The following is a 20,477-nucleotide window of genomic DNA, read 5'->3' on the forward strand; positions in this document are numbered from 1 at the left end:
GTAGTCCATAATGAATCTCTCTTCCGTGTACTTGTCCAGTTTCTCCTTAAGCTTGTGTAGACATCTCTAGTATTATCCCCTGGCAAATAGCTCCACAGGTTTATTACCCATTGCATTGATTTGTTGGGGTTTTTTTGAGCCTGGCTCTATCTACCTTGCCTATGATGCCTAGTATTGGAAGAGACAGTGAGCAGCTGATCCCTATGCACTTGATCTGCCGTTGATGCCTTTGTGTTTTCTACTGTATCCTCAGGTGCTTTTTTCCAGGCTGAAGAGTCTAACTTGCTATTCCAGCTTCAGGAATAGTCTTCACAGAACTTAAGATATCTGTGCTTTAACTCAGAAAAGTTATTTGTTACTTTTGCTGGGAAACATACCATTTTAGAGAATTTGAAGTTTCTTGCAGCACCTGATTGTTCCCTATCTCCCCCTCCCCCCCCTTTTTTTTTTAATCTGCACCTACCTTTATGGTTACCTTACCTATACTGTTGTTCTAAGTTTCTGTGTACTGAACCACTTCCATCTTGCTTCAGAAAGCTACAGTAACTCAGATGTTGAGTCGTGAGTATCAGTAGAGGCCTATTAATCTTGGACATCCTTTCATAAAGTGGAATATTTCTAACATGGCTTCTTTGGGGAGTCAGCGTAGTCCCTAACAATAAAACCCAACTGTTTCTAAACAGAGGAGTCCTCCAGAAGGGATCTTATTATTAAGAGCTCCTGCAATGTAGTCAAGTTCAGACCAGCATTGCTTTAGCCACTTCCCATGGGTATGAAAGCTGTCAGCTGGCACCACTCCAGCAGCAACAGAAGTGGAAAATGTCTTTTGAAACCTTCCACAAGCACTAACAGGTACAGCTAATGTGTGCCCAGTGACTATGGCAAAGTCTTACCTAAAAACTGCATGGGCCGGGGCTTTTGTGACATTCTTCCTTTTCTGTAAAAGTTCACAAAAGTTTTCATGCAGCTTTTTGCAGCACTGGCAGCTAAGAACAGGCTTGTTCAGACTTTGCGGTTACTGAAAACCAAGGCCAAAAATTTGGGATCCTGCCGGATTCTGAAAATGAATACAAGAAACATGACAAGCTGAAACAATTCCCAAAGCATGAGGTGGACTTCTGGTTTGCAGACAGTAGCTAGAGGAAGGTTGCTGACTTCCCTGAGAGGTCACTGCCTGCAGTGGCTTAGGCTTCTTGCTTGTCCTGCTTGTCGATTTGGTAGTGTGAGTGGTGATAGCCTCTGTTTTGGACCAAATGACTAGAAACAACTTTGGTTAAAATGGGGATACCAGGCATTTGTAGAGATGTCAATATGTGGGCCTGTGCAAGAATAAGGGTAAAAAATTGCTTATTATTGATCCTAAGCAGTCCAAGGAAATGCTGTGATGCTATTTCAGCCCTATGTGAGCTGTTGCAGAGCAGAGCAGCATAACCCATCCTCCCTCAAAGCCTGTACCTGATTCCCAATATTGAAGCTAAAAACCAGGGGTCCTCACTTGCTTTGGGAAGAGCCATATGCTTGTGCTGGTGGTCTTTGTGAGTTCTCCTGGAGGGCTAGACTTGAATAAAAGTCTGACAGGCCTGCTTTGATCTGGGAAGTGCTCCCAGGTTAGCTATCTAGAATAAGAATATTGTACTTTTACAAAAACAATTCAATCTCATTAGTAGAAATTTCTTCTATCAGATTTATGCTTAAAGAAGCAGAGACAAATGTGTGGGGCTGTTGTCTTTGGCTCATCAGGTATTCACGATAGGTAGGAATATGGCAGTTGGGAAGTCGACGGTAAGCTTGGGCTAAAGGTGCATGTTTTCCAACTCAGAAGAATATTAATGTAACGTGAGGGAAACTCATGGGGTGTCCACCCAAATCGTAACTGTTCATGAAGTCTGTTGGGGAGTGTCTTGGTGACAGAGAGAAAGGGATTCTGTCTTGTTCCAGTTGAAAATTATTGGGAGGTCTTTTTTGTAGCCAATTAGAACTGCAACCTGAAGTCCTTATGGGTCACTTCTGGGAGTGAATTGTATCAAATTTTTAGCATTAGATCTGTAAGTAATAGTTTTATTTTTTTCAGTCTGGCTACCAACAAGTGCAGCTTCCCTTTTTTAGTTCACAAAATTTTCATCATTTATTGCAAGTGAATTTGATGGTGCAGCCGACCGCCTTGTGTTTGGTAAAAGCAGTGAATTGCTCTGTGGCTTCTCCAAAGGTTGCCTGCTTGTGCTTTTTGTTCCCTTCTCTGTTCTCTTCCCTCTGCACTTGCTGGGACCCAAAAAATGCTAGGCATTAGAAAGAAGGTAATGCTAATGGTGTCTTTCTGGCTAAAGATTCCAAGTAAGGCTCTTAGAGGCATTTGGATATGTTTGTGAATGCCTTACTGGAGTTTCTGTGTGCTTTGGATAATAATCCATGGTGTTATTTGATGGAATAGGCTGGACCTATGTGCTCTGTGTGAGATGTGTCAAATAGTGAGCAAACAAATTTATACTGGTGATTTATGCTACTAAAGTTGGGCTTGTTTTGGGAAAAACTTGAATTCCCTATGCTTGCTGCTGGTCTTCTGTCTGCTAGAGTATGTGGAAACTTAGGGAAATGCATCCTAAATTCTTATGGTCTTATACTCTTGTCTGGGAAACTGCCTAATACAGCCAGTGAAATCTCTTAATTCATCTTCATGTAGTACAGTGATCAGTATGTACTTAGTGCCTCTTCTTTTTTAAAAGCTACCTACTCAAAATCTTGTGGCACTGCAAATTTGCCCTATTGTCTTAAATGGGGAAAGCAACAAAAGTAATGGCAAATATTTTCTAAACAGCAATACTTTGAAGGTTAGTTAGGAAGTTCTTCCTAATGGCAGATAATAGACTTGAATTGCCTTGCGGTGAACCGTTAGTGGAAGTGTGTCTTCTTCATGAATTCAGATATCCAGTCCATTTTTTCACATGGTCTGATGTATAAGGTAAATGCCAATGTTCAGGTTCACTGTCCCAGGCCAGTGTGAACTTGTTCAAGCCATTGATATGTAGAGTTGCTGTTAGTATTTTTACTGTGCCATTATGAATTCTTCTGCACAGACCTTTCATATTTTTCTTGTTCTTTGTGTTGCCAGAAGGAGTATTTTTAAGGGTCCCAACTGGATGTTTGAAGAGTATAGGCAAGGCCTTCCTTGAACCTTTTGTCTTTCCTCTTGCTTGTGCATAGCCATACTCAGTGTATGCCAGCTTTTCTCCTTCTGTTTAATCACTTCAATCTGCTTATCCGGTGCTGATATATGTGGTGAAAGTTTTCCCGTGTTAGATGAAGCATTCCTCTTTTAAGCTCATGCATTGTTTTGGGGCATACTAGAAAGATATGTGACACACTGCTTGAGGACTTGATAACAGACTAGATGTCTTAATATCACCAGTGCTATTTTTTTGTGTTTCTCTGTGACCTGTGTTCTCTTAACTCATGATGTGGTTGCTATCTGGAGTAAAACAGTGAATGCTGATGCATGTGAGATACTTTAGCTAATAATTAGGTGGGTGCAGCTTGGAGCAGGAGTTGTCCTGTTGGGTAGTTGAACCATTTGGAGAAACAAGTTACACAATTTAAGCTGTGAGTGGGAGTGTCTTTTACAGCGTTGCTCAGTCTAATGAGCGTTAAGTCTGATTTCCTTGCCTATTCTGCAGGACCATGTGTGTCTGTAGAGCTGCTCAATGAGCAAGCATAACCTGTTCCTCCCAGCATGGGTAGCATTTAGGAATTTCCAGTTGCATCCAGGATTTTTCGGCAATAACTCCGTATTCATGTAACACCCAAAACACAGGGCATGACTTATTCCTGAAATTAAAAAATCAGAGTATTTGTATGTAGGGGTATTTGGGTAAATCAGGGTGTTTTTCTGTAAGGCTTCCTAGGGCATACCTTACAGTAGTATGAAAAATTTAACGTCTGTCTGTCCCCACACCTTCTCTGTCCTTATGTGTTCATTCTGTAGTGTTGGCTTCAGGATTAGTTCCCCACCACCACCAGCCCACTGGGATGTTGGCTTTTTACCAGCAAAGATTTGGGAACTTAGAGATCCATACAGTGCGCTCATGGCTTAACGTCTAGAAAGAGAAGAGAGATTGTGTCAGCTTTGTATGTTTGTTTATTTATTTGTGGTTCTTAGGCTTGAATGAAGTCCAGGTACCTTCTTGGAAAGCCTTTTATGTGTGTCTCTGATGTTTAATCTAGCATCGGACTCTTAGATGGGTGCTTCACAAGGAATCAGCCCTAGCCAAAAAACCAGTCCTTTCAGTATGAAATGTGTAATTGAAAAAGACAGTTATCTGTCAAACTCTGTGGGAACAACAAAATCAACAAGTTTCTTTAACGGCTGAAGCAGAGCTTCACTACTGTGCTTTAAATTATGATTTAAGGCCTGTTGCCTGTCAGCACACCAAGCATCTAACTCATAACCAGTTTTTAGCTTTCACCATTTTTTCAGAAGTCTTGTCTGTGCCTGGAAAAGGTAAAGATTACCTCTTTTTTTTGGATGCTACGGTTTAAAGCGTGAGATTATTACTGACTGGCAGGTAGAGTTTTTGAAAGTTCCCTGTCTGAACTCTAGCATGGCAAATAAAAAAGCTTTCCTTTGCCATACACAATCTTTATTTTTTCTCCCCACCCTGAAACGTACAGATGGTCTCCTACTTGGACATGATCTCCAAATCCTGAGGATTCAACAAAAGATCATAGTAATATTGTAATTTGTAGTATCCCCATCATTTACAGCCTCCTCTCCCCTGCCCCATCCCCCCCTTTTTTTTTTTTTTAGAGAGAACTGCACAGTCCGTGATGCAAGAAAGTAGAATAGCTTTATTTTAGCTTTAGAAATTTTTGATGTGGGGAGGGGTGAATTTCTTTAGATGGGAAGGATATTCTTATGCCGGTGACTGATGAGTCTGGTTTACCCCCAAGCTGCAAGCAGGCTGAATGGATCTGTGGACCTTACTACTGAAAGGGAATTATCAGGTAAGCAGATAAATTTTCCTCTTAACGTCTGCAGCTAGCAGCTAGAATGCCAAAATAGGCATTTCATTATGACAGTGAACATAATGAAAAGAGTAGAGCAAATGTTACTGCACTTGGGAGCATTGTTTTACAGAAAGATTTGTTATAGGCATGCTTTTCAAGAGTCATGGAACCACAAATACCCAGAGATTCTGTGTTAGAGAAACAAAGTCACTGAGCGTGGTGGGTTTTTATATGCATGTGTGTTTAATTCTAGAGGTTTTGAAGTTTTCAGCAACCTCTGAACTCAGAATCTTGAATGTTGATCTGAATAGGAGTAGCTGGAGAATAAAAGGTCTTCAAAGGCAAGGATGATGCACTCAATGCAGATGGTCCAGAAGCAGATCAGAATGGCATGCTTATTCTGATAATGGATTCCTGGGCCAGTCCTTGACTGTGTTTTTCCTAGTGTATGCTAGGATGCCTAAAGTGTAGATTACACATCTGGTAGCATCACACAGAATGGAAAATGGTCTTAAAATTGTGTGGGACAAGACAATGTAATTCTGTTTTAAGGTTTAGCATAAATTACGATTAAAATGATTAAAATATGGTCTTACATGATACAACAGAAGTGATGGGGAGGCTTCTCTTGCAAATACATAGAAGGAGGACTGTTTGTAGGTGGTCTGGCTAGGCTGATATAAATAGTATTAAAAGCTCTCACTCTGGCTTATCTGAATTTAGCATGACAAGTAGTATTTACAGAGTTTGAGTAGGTAGAGCATTCAGTGTTAAGCACAGCTGTTTGCTGAATGGCAAAACTGAATGTTAGGGAACTCAAAAGTTTATTGCAGGAACACTGTTTAACAGTGTAGGAGTGAATGCAGTGCCATCTGGCCTTTAAATAAGAGATGTTGCATCTTGTATGTTACACGAGGAAGAAATGTTTAACATATATTTAGCAATATTTTTTTGAAAGAAATTAATCCCATTTTTTAGTTGTCATTGAAGATTGACGTTGCATGAGTGGAATGGAAAATATTTTGAAAATGAAATCTTGTTGTAATAGTGAATTGGTTTAGCTTCCCCAACCTGCTTCAGTAATCTTGATAAGCAAATTGGAGAATGTTCAGTTAAAGCATTCAAAAGTGAACAGGCTGAGCCGTAATTACGAATCTCTCTCTTCTTAATGATGCCTTTTGAAGGTCATAGGGAGTTCAGTGTTCCTGTCAATTTTTTGGACCATGCTGCTTGCTGTGTGTGAGAGAGGGAGAGAGTAGAACTGATTTCAGTAACTTGAAAACCAAGCTTAGGTAGAAAACTAGTCTTAATTAGCAGCTTAGAATACATCTGTTACATATTTAGGGAATTCCTTGGCCATAAACTGTAGAACTTTCCTCTGTTTTTAAAATTTGGATGTGACTTATAGTACTGGTCATCTGTTTAGTCTTTCCTTCAGCTAGTGACTGATAAGATCCTAATGTTTTTTATCCTTCTGTTTTCACTTGTGGAAGATCTGTAGCTTTTTACAAGCTAATTAATGGTATTGACAATTCAGTTCAAGTAACTGACTGTGCAGATGCTCTTCCTCTGGCTTTCAGTGTCTTTGCTGTTTAAGTTTTGGATGACAAAAGTACCAGTTTACTTTCTTTTGTGCCTATTAAAATCAGTCTTCCAAGGAAGGGTATTTTTTCCCCTGTAATTTGTGTGCACTTCTCCCAGCTCTGTAGAAAATGGCAAGTATTAGGAACATAATCCTCACTTTCAGATTTTCTTAGTAGAATACTGTCCTGCTTGTCAATCTCCAGAAGTGGACTGCTAAGGAAAGCCTCACGTGCCTTTCCCTTGCACATTATACACCTAAACTTGAGAGGAAAGAATAGTGTTTAACTTAGATGCAAGTTACTTCAAGTTGCTTTGCCTCCAAAAAAGGAGGAGGGGGAATGCTCTCAAAGATGACTTCTGGAAGAACGGTCTTTAACAATACTGGTGAGACATAATAACAGTTTCATCAAAACTAAATCTTAGTTATCTTGCTTTGCAGTTGTTTTTACAGCATCCCTTATGTTCCAAGGTACAACCATAGGACTTCACGTCTGTGAAGATGGCTTGCTTTGAGATGGATAAGTGTCCTCATCTAGGAAATTAACACTTCCTGTAGCTTCTGGCTCACATAAGAATTTCTGGGATTCAGTAGATAAGAATTTGCAAAAATTGCTCTCCCCTATTGAATGGTGTGGGCATACAGTCTCTCTCTTTAAATTCTACTGGATTAATCTTACAAAAATTTATTAGTGCTCTTCTTTATCATTCACACTGTAAAACAGGTTTCCATAACCAAAGGGTAACCAAACAAAGAGGCAGGAGACTGGTTAAAGCAGGGGGGGCGGGGATTTTAAAAAATGCTTTAAGCTTAAGCTAGCCTTTTTGGAGAAATAATCTTCAGAAAAGGAAACTAGCTGCAATTCTGTACAATTTGTAGGTTACCATATAATGGGTATGAATCTTAAGGTTCTTTATGATAACTTTGTCAAATTATATGCCAGCATTAAGCAGTAGTTGGAAGCAAAATAAGCATGTGGTGTTGAACCTTTTAAAAAGGAGGGCAAAATGCATACCGGGAGCGTATAGACCACAAACTACATGGTTGTATGTTAACAGAACCTTAGGAAATTCAGGAAGCATAATCCTTCCCTGTAAAGGCTATTATTGCTTTTGTTGCGTTGGAAATGTCGTTACACCAAAAATCTACATGGAGCTGGTTCTTCAGACACTAAGGAAGGATATGGTGCCGGCAGGTATAGTAACTGTGTGTGGGTGAAATAAGGCAGACTTGGGGAAGAACTGGAGTTGTAGTTAACTCTGGAAAGGGGTGCGTGCTACAGAAGCTCTTGAAACCACCCAAGTTTTAAGCACCTAATTTCATAGAATCATAGAACAGTTTGGGTTGGAAGGGACTTTGTTTTGGGTTTGTGTGTTGGGGTTTTGGTAGCGGGTCAGGGGCTGCAGGGCCGGCTCCTGTGAGAAGCTGCCAGAAGCTTCCCCGGCTCCGAGGCGGACCCGCCGCTGGCCCAGGCCGAGCCCGTCAGTGACGGCGGTAGCGCCTCTGGGAGAAGAGAGTTCAGAAGGGGAAAAAACCTGCAGTGAGTGAGGGGATCGGAATGGGAGAGGAACCCCTGTGCAGATCCCGAGGGGAGTGAGGAAGGAGGGGAGGAGGAGCGGGGGAGGAGGGGATGCCCCTGCAGCCCGTGGGGAGACCAGACGGCAGGCTGTCCCCCCCCAGCCCACGGAGGGGAGCGGGGGAGCAGATGCCCACCTGCAGCCCGGGGAGAGAGGAGCCCACGCCGGAGCAGGGGGACGGATGCCCCCCAAGATGGCCGGGACTCCAGGGGAAAGCCTGCGCTGGAGCAGGCTGTGCCTGGAGGACTGCAGCCCGTGGAAAGGACCCACGCTGGAGAAGTTTGTGAAGGACTGTCTCCTGTGGGAGGGCCCCCCCGGTGGAGCAGGGGAGGAGTGAGGAGTCCTCCCCCTGAGGAGGAAGGAGCGGCAGAGACAAGGGGTGAGGAACTGACCCCAACCCCCATTCCCCGTCCCCCTGCGCCGCTGGCAGGGACGGAGGGAGAGAAAACTGGGAGTGGGGTTGAGCCTGGAAGGAGGGAGGGGTGGGGGGAAGGTGTTTTGATATTTGGTTTTACTTCTCAGTATCCCTGTTTTGATTTGATTGGTAGTAAATGAAATTGATTTTGTTTCTTCCCCAAATTGAGCCTGTCTTCTGCCTGTGACCATAAGTGCTGAGTGATCCCTCCCTGTCCTTTGTCTTGACCCACGAGCGTTTCTTTATATTTTCTCCTCATCCCGCTGGCGGGGCAGGAGTGAGCAAGTGGCCTTGTGGTGCTTTGCTGCCGGCTGAGCTTACACCACTGCAGACCTCCAAAGATCACCTAATCCAGCCCTCCTTTGTGGGCAGAGACATCTTTCACTAGATCTAGTTGCTCAGAGCCCCATCCAACCTGACCTTGAGTGTTTCTAGGGTTGGGGCACCTACCACCTCTCTGGGCAACCTGTGCCAGTGTCTCGCCGCTCTCATTGTAAAAAATTTCTTCCTTATATCCAACCTAAACCTACCGTCTTTCAGTTTAAAGCCATTGTCCCTTGTTCTGTCACTACAGGCCGTGGTAAAATGTCTCTCTCCGTCTTTCTTATAAGCCCCCTTTAAGTACTGAAAGGCCACAATAAGGTCTTCCCAGAGCTTTCTCTTCTCCAGGCTGAACAACTCCAACTCTCTCAGCCTTTCCTCACAGGAGAGGTGTTCCAGCCCTCTGATCATCTTTGTGGCCTTCTCTGGACCCGCTCCAACAGGTCCATGTCTTTCCTGGGCTGAGGACCCCAGAGCTGGATGCAGGACCTCAGGTGGGGTCTCACCAGAGGGGCAGAGGGACAGAATCCCCTCCCTTGACCTGCTGGCCATGCTTCTTTTGGTGCAGCCCAGGATGTGGTTGGCATAGGGCTTGGAGTTTGGAAACTGGTCTTTTCAGGCTCTTTCTGCAGTCAGTGATACAGTCAGTGAAGAGAGGGTGAGAGCAAGAGGCTTCTTTTTGGAGTAACTTGGAACAGGAGCCTGTCCCAAAGGTACATGCTGTACCTTCAAGTACTTATGGTCTGAGTAAGTGGCATTTTGAGAGCTGGCTAGTGACTGATTAACCCTGTCATTTTCTTGAGGAAAAAAAAGCTGCTAAATGTCAGGTTCTTAATGAATTGTCAGTCTGCAGGTAGAAGCCTTGTGGGATGGGAGTAGCTTAACAGGATCCAGTCAGATGAGTGACTAGTCACCTAACTGGTGTGTCCTGGGGCAGGGTTGTACATGTTACTGGTAGTTTTATTTGAGCAGTGGGGATGGGCTGTAATATATTTAAATATGGCTAGTTTCACACATTTTGTATGCTGTTGTCAGACTGCCACAGTTACCTTCTCATCTCTTGGAAGACCCTTGATAGAAAAACCGGCATGTTCCTTTTCTGCACAAAAAAGAAAATTAGTTGCCTAGCTTAAACTCCCTTCCTTCCCAGTCTAGTGTCACGATTAATGTTTCAAAGTGTACATGCTGTGTAGAGATGCAGGGGCAGGTATTATCAAAGTAACAATAATCTTCAGATGCTGACCCAGCAAACTGAAGTCCTTTGGCACTGGTGGAAATAGCCAGGATGTGGACTTCATGTCCTATTTCCATATGCTGCATCTTTGGACTGTGTTCTGTAGCCATCGCTAGTGCTGTATAAAAAATGTGATACCAGACCAAATTCGGAATCTGTACTGTGTTCTCACCTTAGCCATCCTTATTGTGTAGGACCTACCCTTGTTCTGTATAAATATGGGGACCATGCCCGTTCTCCTTGTCTTTCCCTTCTTCTTGCAGTCTTACAAACGTGAGGAAAAATGACTTTGGGGATTTTACATTCCCCTAATCAGCTGAAACTTGCTGGAAAGGGTGCAGATGGGGCCCTGCATTTCTGCGGTTGCTTTAGATCTTCATCTCTTCCAACATTGCTTTCTTGTTTCCCAAAGGCTGACTTATTTTCTTGCATGCTCAGCTGTGTGGTGCTCTTGACATAAGGTCAAAATGTGTGACTTATTACTCAAATAAGAGAAGGCTGTCGTCCAGTTTTTATTGAGTGAGCACCTTTAGCTTTTATATTAGTTCTTTTATCAGCTGTCTTCAGTCGCTCCTAGCTTTTTCCACATTTCTTTTTCCGCCTTTGTATTTTTAACTTCATTTTCACAAGAAAATAGCATATGTCTTACTGTGCTTCCCAATGCTTTCCTCAGAAGCCTTTGCTGATGTACTCCAAGGGCTTGGGTGCTCCCAGTCCTATTGCAGGGACTGGGATAAAAATGGGGCTGGGATAAAAATGGCATATATAGTGTAGTCTATTGTCACTCTTAAGGCTGACTTTCTGGCCCCTTGAATAGGGGGATGATGCAGCTGTCACTGACAAAGTTAATACACTAGGATAACTCATCTCAGTTTTGTATTTTATAATTTTACAAGACAGAGTATATTTAATGTACGTGGTACACTGAAAATGTAATTTCATCCAAGGTAACTAGGGAACATGTCTCTCCATCTCTTTTTTCTTTTCTTGTTGTGGTTTTTTTTTTTTCTTAAAAACTGCAGTTGAGATTGTTTTACCTATTGCAGTAAATTGCTGTTGTCCAGAGAGTCTTCTCCTTTTGAAATGGTTGTTTTGTAGGGCATGTTGCTACTATAATCTCTCTGTAATTAATCCAAACTAAAACTGACTTGCTTTGGAACAAGAAGAAGATGCTTTGATTCCAATCTTAGTGGCTGGTTCTAGTCTTACCTTTATTTTGGAGGAGACCACTGTGGCTGAATTGAAGGAGTATTTGTGGTGTTCCCAATCTGTAGACAGTCTTGGATTGCGAGTTTCTCTCTCAAATCCTGACAGGAATGCTCAGGAGAGACACTTCCAGCATTTATTGTCAACTTTGTTGCTATTAGTTTTGTTCTCAATTACTGATTTCACACTCTTCGTTCTTCTAGCTCACATGATGAATAACAATATCTGCATTTACTTTAGGTAGAGCACTGAATAAGTGTGTCTGGTTTGTACTGAAAATGACATTTTTAGCCATGTTGTACCTTTAAATTCGTCTTGATTCCACCCTTGCAGCAGAAATCATCTGGAATGCTGAGATGGAAAACTTTGTAATTATTTCAGCTACTGCATCCTCCTCCTAGTTTGGCTGTTGCCTTGTACTCAGTAATCACACACATGCTCAGCGTTTGAGGTGTGTGTGGTAGCTTTTGTGGTGAGAATTATTACAATATTAATGCTTTTTACAAGCTTCTGTGAAATAGCTTCTTATGATAGTAGCCTTGGAAAAGCACTTAGGGTTTTTCTTGGTTTTTTTTCTTGTGCTTTTTTCTTTCTCCTTTACAATATAGGTGACATTTTGCTTGTACATTTTCTGTTGAGTTTTTGGGGGAGAGTGAGGACCCTTTGCCTGTGTTTGGAGAGCAGCCTGCAATGCTCTATGGTTTCTAAAAGCAGTTGGTGAACAGCTGCTGCTGTCTCCTGTCTGAGTAGACTAAGTTGCTGTTGCCTTTGTGTTTTATGGATTGAAACAGCTAATCCCCCCATGACTGGTTTTCTCTCGTAGATGAAGACTGGGGTTAAGGAAAGACTCTGAAATCATTAAGGCATGGCTTCCTTTAGTTCCTTTCAGAGACTTCAGAAAGGCTCTTGACTAACAGTGTACCTGTAAAATTAAGGGCAGAGGGAAAAGAAATTATTTCATTTAGTATATTGTGAAAAATCTCTATTGCAGTTGATAAGAGGAAGACTTAACACTTTCTGGAGAGAATGATGAAATCAGGAAACACATTTGAAAAATAGCAAGAAATGTAGGATTTTTCTTGCAAATGACTAAAAATCCTGTTTCTTAACATACCTTAAACCCAGAAAAATGTTAGTGAACATACAATGTGTTAAGAATGTGTCGGTAAATTTAAGGAAGAGCTAGCTATACCTCTGCTCTGTATCGGAGCTTGGTGCTTCAATACATCAGCATGCCTTTTATATGATGCTATTTTATATGATAACTCCCACATTTTCCCATTTTAAACTGCAGCACATAGGTTTGCTGGGAGCTGCTTCTGTAACTAGTTGAAATTTTCAGAGTAATGAGTCAAAAATTTCCTCTGCTTTTTCTGGCCTCTCTTTCAGATGGATCCACCTTAAACGTAATACTTCGGTCTAATGGGGCAGCTTTGCTGGTATAAACTTCATAGGCTTAGTCTCTATTTCACATTACTTGGTGGTGGGAAGCTTCATTTTGCTTATTGGGGTCTGCTTATGTTGGGTTTGGAGTCAAGACCTTGGAAGAAGTAGAAAGGATAGATTAAAGGGGCGGAGGGCAGTGTCTTTGGTTTGTTCCAGGGTAGAGTTACAGTTGTGAGCATGCTGTGGGTGAGAATAGCTGTAGAATAAAGCGTTGCTCCTCCAGAAAGCTGTGTCATTAGAGATGAAAACGTAATCCCGTAGGTAGCTGACTCCCATAAGAAGAGAACCTAGCCTGGGACTGCAATCGGCCACAGTCAGTCTCTGAAATGGATGGTGCGCGGTCGGATGCAAAGACAGCTGTTGGTGGGTACAAGGGCACAGCTACCCAGTGAGTCCTCATAGCACTGCTCGCTTGGGCAGTACATACGCGTTCCTTGCACCTTCTTGGCAGTTGTACTGGCCCAGGTGTTTAAGGGGATTTATTCTGTGTTGGATTAGGGATCTGTCCTACTCTTTTTGCTGGGTTATTTTTAAGCAGGATCAATTTCCTGAGCTGATTCACTTGCCTGCCCCAGTTTAATGGTATGATGAGGCTGGTTAAGATGGTGGTTCCCAAGTTCTTGCTGTTCAACGTGGTTTTGCTGACAAAGATTTCTGTTTAACCACAGCCAAAGTGGTGTCTGATGTAAGAAGAGAAATTAAGAGATTGCACCATTTTACTCATCGACGCTTCAAGGTGATGGGGAGGGAGATAAGTAGATGCGGGGTGATCTGTAAACACAAGATTACAAGGCAGCTTGGCGGTGTGCGCATCCTTCTTGTATTCTCTTGATAAAAGTGAATCATGGGCCTCGCCTAATACGAGCTTGAAGAGAAAGTGTGACATTCAAAGGAAGATTGGTTTCTAGAAGACCTGTAAAGAAAAATGTAATGGCAGTCTGTGGGTGGCAATGTGAGTAAGAGCAAACCCACGTTCCTCTCGGAGAGAAACGGTTCTCCATCACCTCTCCCCCTCCACTGGTTTGGTTTCCGTGAGGATGTCGGGTACTTTGTGCCATCTTGACTTGTGTTTTATAGTGTTAAAATTTTTATGTGAGAGTTTTCTCTTGTGTTGTTGGAATGATGGCTTCCTTACTACCTTGCTTCTGTCAAATGATTTTGAGTGGCAGTAACTGAGTTACTCTCACTTATCTTTTAATTGAATTTTTAATAGGATTCTACTAAAATATCTTCACCTATATGGTATGTTTTAACTGTATTTCTTCTGGAGGAATGCAGAAACCATTGGGTAAAATGTGCATGTTTTAAAAGCTGGAGATGACTTCTGAGACTGTAATCAGAGCTCCTGTGAGATTTTGTTCACTGTTTTCTGAATGCAGTATGAAATAGGTGCTTGAAATAAGGGTGTATTTTTCAGACACCATCCAAAGTCAGTCCATGAAAAATCTTCCTCTTTAATAACTCATTATATCAGTTATGTTGCTTTCCCTGCTTAGATAGCTGTATTGGAGTCACAATATGAAGGTTTTTCTTTAGTTTTATTGAGGTTATCAGCTGCTTTTTTTTACTGGGGCCAACTACTGATCCTGTAATTCACGATGTTGGTATTGTTGGAAGTGAAAACATATATTCCAGTTTTATGTCGTCCAAGTACACGGGCTTGGTTTTTGTTTTTGTTTTTGGGTTGTTTTTTTTTTTTTTCCCCTAAGGTGTACAAACAAACATTTTGGGTTTGGATTTAACATGTGTTTCAAATTTAGTGGAATTCCTTTTTTAATCTAGATTTTATTTAAGGCCTAGCACACTGTCCCCCTTCCCTGCACACCAGGACAGAACGTATTCTGTTGTAGGAGACTACTTATTTGCAGTCACCATATCTGATTTTTATTTTTCCCAGGGACGCTGGAGGATTAGAGCAGATTATAGTGTTGGGATAATGTCTGACTCCTTGTGTTCCATTTAGTCATAAATAAACCCCTGAAAAATCTGAATGTTGCTATGGTGATGTTAGTAAAAGCCTGGGATATGGAGTAAGTGAGCCGCTTAGAAGCGTAATGTCACTTACAGTAATGAGCACACCGTTGTTAGAACAGTGATGGGTTTACCTGATGCTCTGTAACTTTGGTAGCCCAAGCCAGATTCTGAAAGTGAGTAAGTAAATGCTATTCTTCTGAATATGCTCTATTCAGTAACTTGCAACTACTGACCTTTTAACAAATGGAAATTTGTGTTTTGTCTGTTTACTTCTAGCTTTAACATGTTGAAGTATCACAGAGAAACAAGCAAAAACTTCCAGTCTTTGTATGCTGCCTTTCACATGATGGTCTAGTTGAATTAAAACAACAAACAAATCAGTTCACAGCAATTTTGTTTTAAACTCTGTAAACACACATTTTTCTTCTGAAAATGTGGAATATAAAAAGTAAGAAAGTAAGATTGCATTAAAATGTGGTTTTGGTGGTTTGTTTTGTTTTGTTTTGTTTTTTTTTAGTCTTTATAACCTGGCTTCACTGGAACTTAGAGAAAATTTGCTGACATATTTACCTGAGTAAGTGACATTTCATTTGTTTCATTATACTAACATAAAATGTTCTTATTCTTAAAATCTGCTAACATATGAAATTGAGTAACAGATAGAAAAAATAATCAGTGCCGATTGACAACATGTATGAGATAAAGCATTGTTTTAGCAACACCGAATTACACTCATTACTTCTAGTTGTACTTGGTTAGTAGCAGGAGCCCGCAGTCTGTGTCAGTTGGCTTTGCTCTATAAAAATATTCTGTATAAAACACAGGAGCACCAAACAATTTTTCCTGCACGCATTGAACGAGCAGATCAGCAGTGGGAGTGGTGGTTTGGGTTGTTCTCATACTGAAATTTCGTAACTGTGAAAGTAGGGTAATAGGATCTGAGAGATTTCCACTCTGGCCTTCATAGCATTTAAGTAAGCCTTTGTGTTCAGAGCTAAGTAAACAAAAGCTTCCAAAACCTGGAGATCAAAGGCTTGGTGACAAACTAGGCCTACTGATGTCTGAAGTCTGACTCCACCCGCCATGATTTTGGGGGAAAAAAGATACCTAGATGTGTCTGTGCTGGCTTTATTGTGGCAGAGGAGTTGGTGGGCTTTTGTAAGGTTAATCGGGTATCTTATATTTGGGGGATCCTTTTTGGCTGCCTGGAAGAAGCCTTGTTTTTCCCTAGTGAAGGAGTTTCCTTCCTTCACTACCTGGCTGCTTCTTGCAAAGTTTTTGGTGACTCCTATTCTGCTTGTTTAGGTAATCTAATAGATACTGTAATAGATTTAACCTATTTTAATAAGAATCTCTTCCCCAGTCCCTTTGGGGTCCTTTCTTCCTGTCAATCTAGCCAGTACCTTGGTTGTGGTTGTTTATAGCTGTGAGCCACAAGGCACTTTAAATGTCAGTGGTCAGAAGATATGAATTACTAGCTCGGTTTTGCCATGTGGTGTCAGAATGAAGTTATCACAAATGTTGACAATTTTATTGCTCCTGGAAAATCCTGACTGTCAGTAACGTAACTGATGAGTCTCGCTGGCTTTCTTGCTGCTGTGGTTTTGGGGGAGGTAAGCAAGAGCTCTACAACAGACTGCTTTTGAAATAGAAGGATGGCCCTCTCTGTTCATGTTCAGAGAACTTCCTTTACATCCTTTTGGGCTTCCCTCTGTTTGCATCCTCAAATCCAACCTGGAATACTTCAGGAATGGATAGACCATGTTGAGAAGGTAAATGATGTATTTATTGAGTATTGAGTCACACTGGTACATGTGATCACTATGGGGAATTTTTATCCAGTTGCATAACTGTAAATTCCCCCTAAAAATAAATCTAATCAACTATACTAAACTGTGTGGCGTTGTCCACCCTGAGGGGCTGATGGTTAAAATAAAGAATAACGATTTGATTGCCTATACTAAGTTTTAAGTAAGTTTCAAGGGCATACAGTTATACTGACAAAACAAATTATTTTTTTCAGTAAGATATTACTGCAAATAGTCTATGCCCAGTAAAATAACTGTCTGTCTACAATACGTTGTAATTTGAAATATGAGTTTCAGTAAAATGAGCTCATTCAAATACATGGGGTTTCTGTTGGTTTAGTCTGATGTGGTTTTGTTTTGACTTATCTTGTCTCACAGATCACTTGCCCAGCTGCAGCGACTAGAAGAACTTGATTTAGGAAACAATGAACTTTATCACTTGGTAAGAGAACATGCTACTGAAAGTGCATGTTGGTCTTGTTTTACACATCATTTAGATTAAATAGGTTGTAGGATGTCCAAAACTGAAGAAAGAAAAATGTGTGGAGGGAAAGTCTTTTTATATGTACAGATGAATTTTGGCAGTGAGTTGGTGCTTTCCATATCTGCTTAGTCTTGTTCAGTACAATATTACTTTACCCAAAAAACTGCAGCTGATCTCTAAAAAATGAAAGCGCTGCACAGACTTCTACAGAAAGAAAAAGGAGTGGAAGGGCACAAACTCTTGTCTGCACTGGCAGTTAAAATGAACACATGGGCTTCTGTAGGGAGCTGGACGGGCTGAGCACAGACGAATGCTCAACTCTTTCCAGGGTGGGGGTAGGAATATTTGGGAAAGGGCTGAGGCAAACTGTTGAGGGCTATAGTGTCTGACATTGTGGCAGATGGATGGACCAAAAGATATGTTACCTCCCTTCAGATGACTCAATTAAATGCTGGATTTGCAGTAGATGAGAGTGTGCATGCAATTTGTTAGTGCATGTCAGCTAAAGTTTGGTAGCTTGTTAAGCTGTAACAACTAATTTTTATGATGGAGTTCCCAAATGCTTACAGTCACCGTTGCTGCATTTAACCGTGGTACCTCTAAACAGTGCTTGGAGTAAGGATTGTTTCACTCAGACAGTAATTACGGGGTGGCTGTTTGGTTTTTCCTTGAAGCTCCAATGCTACTTAATGTTATTACTTTTTATGTTATAGCCAGAAACAATTGGTGCACTTTTCAATCTTAAAGACCTCTGGTTGGATGGAAACCAATTAGCTGAAATACCTCAGGTAAAGATGAGCTCTACTGATGCTGTTTTGAAGATGCTTTTAAAAGATAACCTTTCCGTTCATACCTAAAGGAAGGTGATGTAAAATTGAGTAGTTTTCTCAGTTCAATTTGCCTGGGTTTCGTTTTGGATGTGTAAGGCCTTTCTCTTAATAAGTTCCTCTGCAAGGGATTGTACATGATATCCTGTGTTGTCAGACATTTTCTTTTAAACATTTTGACGAAAGAATTGTTTCCTAATAGGCACATTGTTCAATTTAGGATGACACATCCTCTTGTTTACAGTCCTGGCTCAATGATCAGGGAGCCACTAGTTGGCTGAGCTAACCCTCACCTTTTGTGTCTATCTAAATTGCAGTTTTGACAGTTCTGAGGATGAATTGCTGATTCTTTGCAGTCATCTTCTTCCATTTAAATACAGTGTTTGGGAGAAGTACAATAATAGAATTGTTGCCATAAATAGTAATTTTGATTTATGCAGGCAAATGCCCCATCTGACATCGGTCGTGGGATGAGGGGCCTTAGCATTTAAAGCTTACAGCGCTCTAAATTCCCTTTCTTACGAACTGCAATAACATGTGGGATGGTTTCTTTTCCTTCTTTTTCCTTTAGACCCAAGTCAAAACCTGTTTTCTCCTGTTCCTCATGCAGTTTGCCATTATTTGCTGTATTGATCTCATTGTCAACAGTGTAACTTGGAAATCAGTTACAGTTTAGTGGGTTTTGTTGACTTTGTTGTTGTTGGCTTGGCCTAATAATTTTTTAAGTAGATGTAGTTAAACACTGATAATCATTCATAAAAGGTCAAGTGTGACTTCAGTAGCTGTTTTTATTGAAGCTGTCTATTACTGTGTATTTTGTCTAATGTCCAAAAGATGAACTTGTAGGATAAAGGGGTGTGTGTGTTTAATGAAAGATCCTTCTGAGAGGCAAACAATTCCAAAATAAAAGGACTGACCTTGTGAGTTGGATCAAGGCTGTTGCTGTGTGAAAATTTCATATATGTAAAAGTAGAGGACACTTTTGCCCCAGCCGTTCTGTTCTCCAAAAGATTATTTGGATGGCTAAAATGAGAACTATTCTAGAGTGTGTATAGGGGTATCTGTGTACATGGGGAATGGGAGGGTGTTCTGATGGCTAATAGGTATTTCTCTGTCAGACTTTTAAGCTAATTGGCAGATTACCTTTGTAAAAAATTAAGTAATCATTAATAATCGCAGATGATGGCAGTATAACTTGGCAGTTCAAATATGCTAGCTAGAGCAACACTGCCAATTCCTATTTCTACATTTGTTGCAGGTGGGAGATACGAAGATATGAAATCCCTAGATGTCATGGCATGTTGCTGTATCAGCCAGGAGGGACTAATCCTAATTTGCCTAGGGTTAATTGGGAGTGGCAGACTTTAATTACATGGAGGTTGATAATCTGTAGTTCTGAAAAAACAACTTTGCAGTCTTTAGGAAAACTCCAGTTTTGGCTGGTGCTTGCCTGGGTGTGCTCAGCATACCTTGTCTGACTACTGAAGCCAGTCTTAATAGTTAGAATAAGAAACTGTGACTGAATTACTTGGTTGGTTTATCATATATAAAATGTAATTATTTACTTTTTTCTGCATTTAGAGGTCATACAAAGAATAGCCAATTTAGAGGTTGTACAGAGAATTGTTCTTCTTTCTGGAATTTTCATTGTGATGGTACATTTTTCAAATTGCTTTGTTACGTGTTTGGGCATGACTTAAATTTTTTTTTCTTGTATTGCAGGAAGTAGGAAACCTGAAAAACCTGCTTTGTCTGGATGTTTCTGAAAATAAATTGGAATGCCTTCCTGAAGAAATTAGTGGTCTGACTTCTTTAACAGACTTGCTTGTTTCTCAGAATGTACTTCAGGTCTTACCTGATGGCATTGGTAAGTACAAGGTGAATGCTATCACACAGAACTATTTAATGCACCATATATTGGAAGTCGTTTGTTTTCAAGTCTTTTGAAGTCTTTTTGTGCAAGAGATGAGCTTGTCTCAGGTTTTGTTTTTTTTTTTTTGCTTAGTATGAAATGCATAGCTCTACTAATTTTGCATTTTAATTGTCTGCATAATAACTACCTCATAATCCTTTTTTGGCCCTCCCTTGATACCTACCTGAGCAAAAGAAAAGTTAATATATCTTCTCTGTTCCTACTGTGTCCATGTCGCCATCATAACTCTTTTAACATTGTAAAATTCTAGCTTGTAACATGCTGTAGGTCACTTGATAAGACTCATGGATAGTATCACTACAAAAATGACATCCTTTTTAGTAGGGATGTGTAATTATCTTCAATTGGACAATGTGATTAATCCTATACTGAAACCAGTGGAAGGCTGTTCCAGCTTCAGCCCATTATTCTTCAGCCTTGAGGATCCAAACTACAACTTTTCTGTGTCTGACCCCTTAAAACAGATTTAATGATTGAGGAATGTTTTCTGAAGCATTACCAGTGTCTTTTTTTAAGGTAAGTTTTTTTTACCCCTGCAGTAGCTGTGATGAGCAGTCAGCGAGGCATTGTTTCTGTACTACTCATCAGCTGTTTTTCCACTGAGTTTTGTGTTGCAAGAGCATGCCTTCTGCTTGCCAGGATTTCCGCCCGCCCCCCCCCCCCCCCCCCCCC

General features: G+C 41.0%; 1 protein-coding gene across 1 annotated transcript in view; it reads left to right on the plus strand.

The window, feature by feature from the left end:
- Positions 1 to 20,477, plus strand: part of LRRC1 (leucine rich repeat containing 1) — a 64,609-nt gene that overhangs the window by 24,389 nt on the left and 19,743 nt on the right. The window contains exons 7-10 of the mRNA XM_010561101.1: positions 15,271 to 15,327; positions 16,940 to 17,003; positions 17,759 to 17,833; positions 19,595 to 19,739. Of these exons, the coding sequence (XP_010559403.1) occupies positions 15,271 to 15,327; positions 16,940 to 17,003; positions 17,759 to 17,833; positions 19,595 to 19,739 (341 nt within the window). The remainder of the gene's footprint in view (positions 1 to 15,270; positions 15,328 to 16,939; positions 17,004 to 17,758; positions 17,834 to 19,594; positions 19,740 to 20,477) is intronic.

This window comes from Haliaeetus leucocephalus, unplaced genomic scaffold (genome assembly GCF_000737465.1).
Source record: "Haliaeetus leucocephalus isolate CR32 unplaced genomic scaffold, Haliaeetus_leucocephalus-4.0 Scaffold141, whole genome shotgun sequence".
Classification (NCBI taxonomy): domain Eukaryota; kingdom Metazoa; phylum Chordata; class Aves; order Accipitriformes; family Accipitridae; genus Haliaeetus; species Haliaeetus leucocephalus.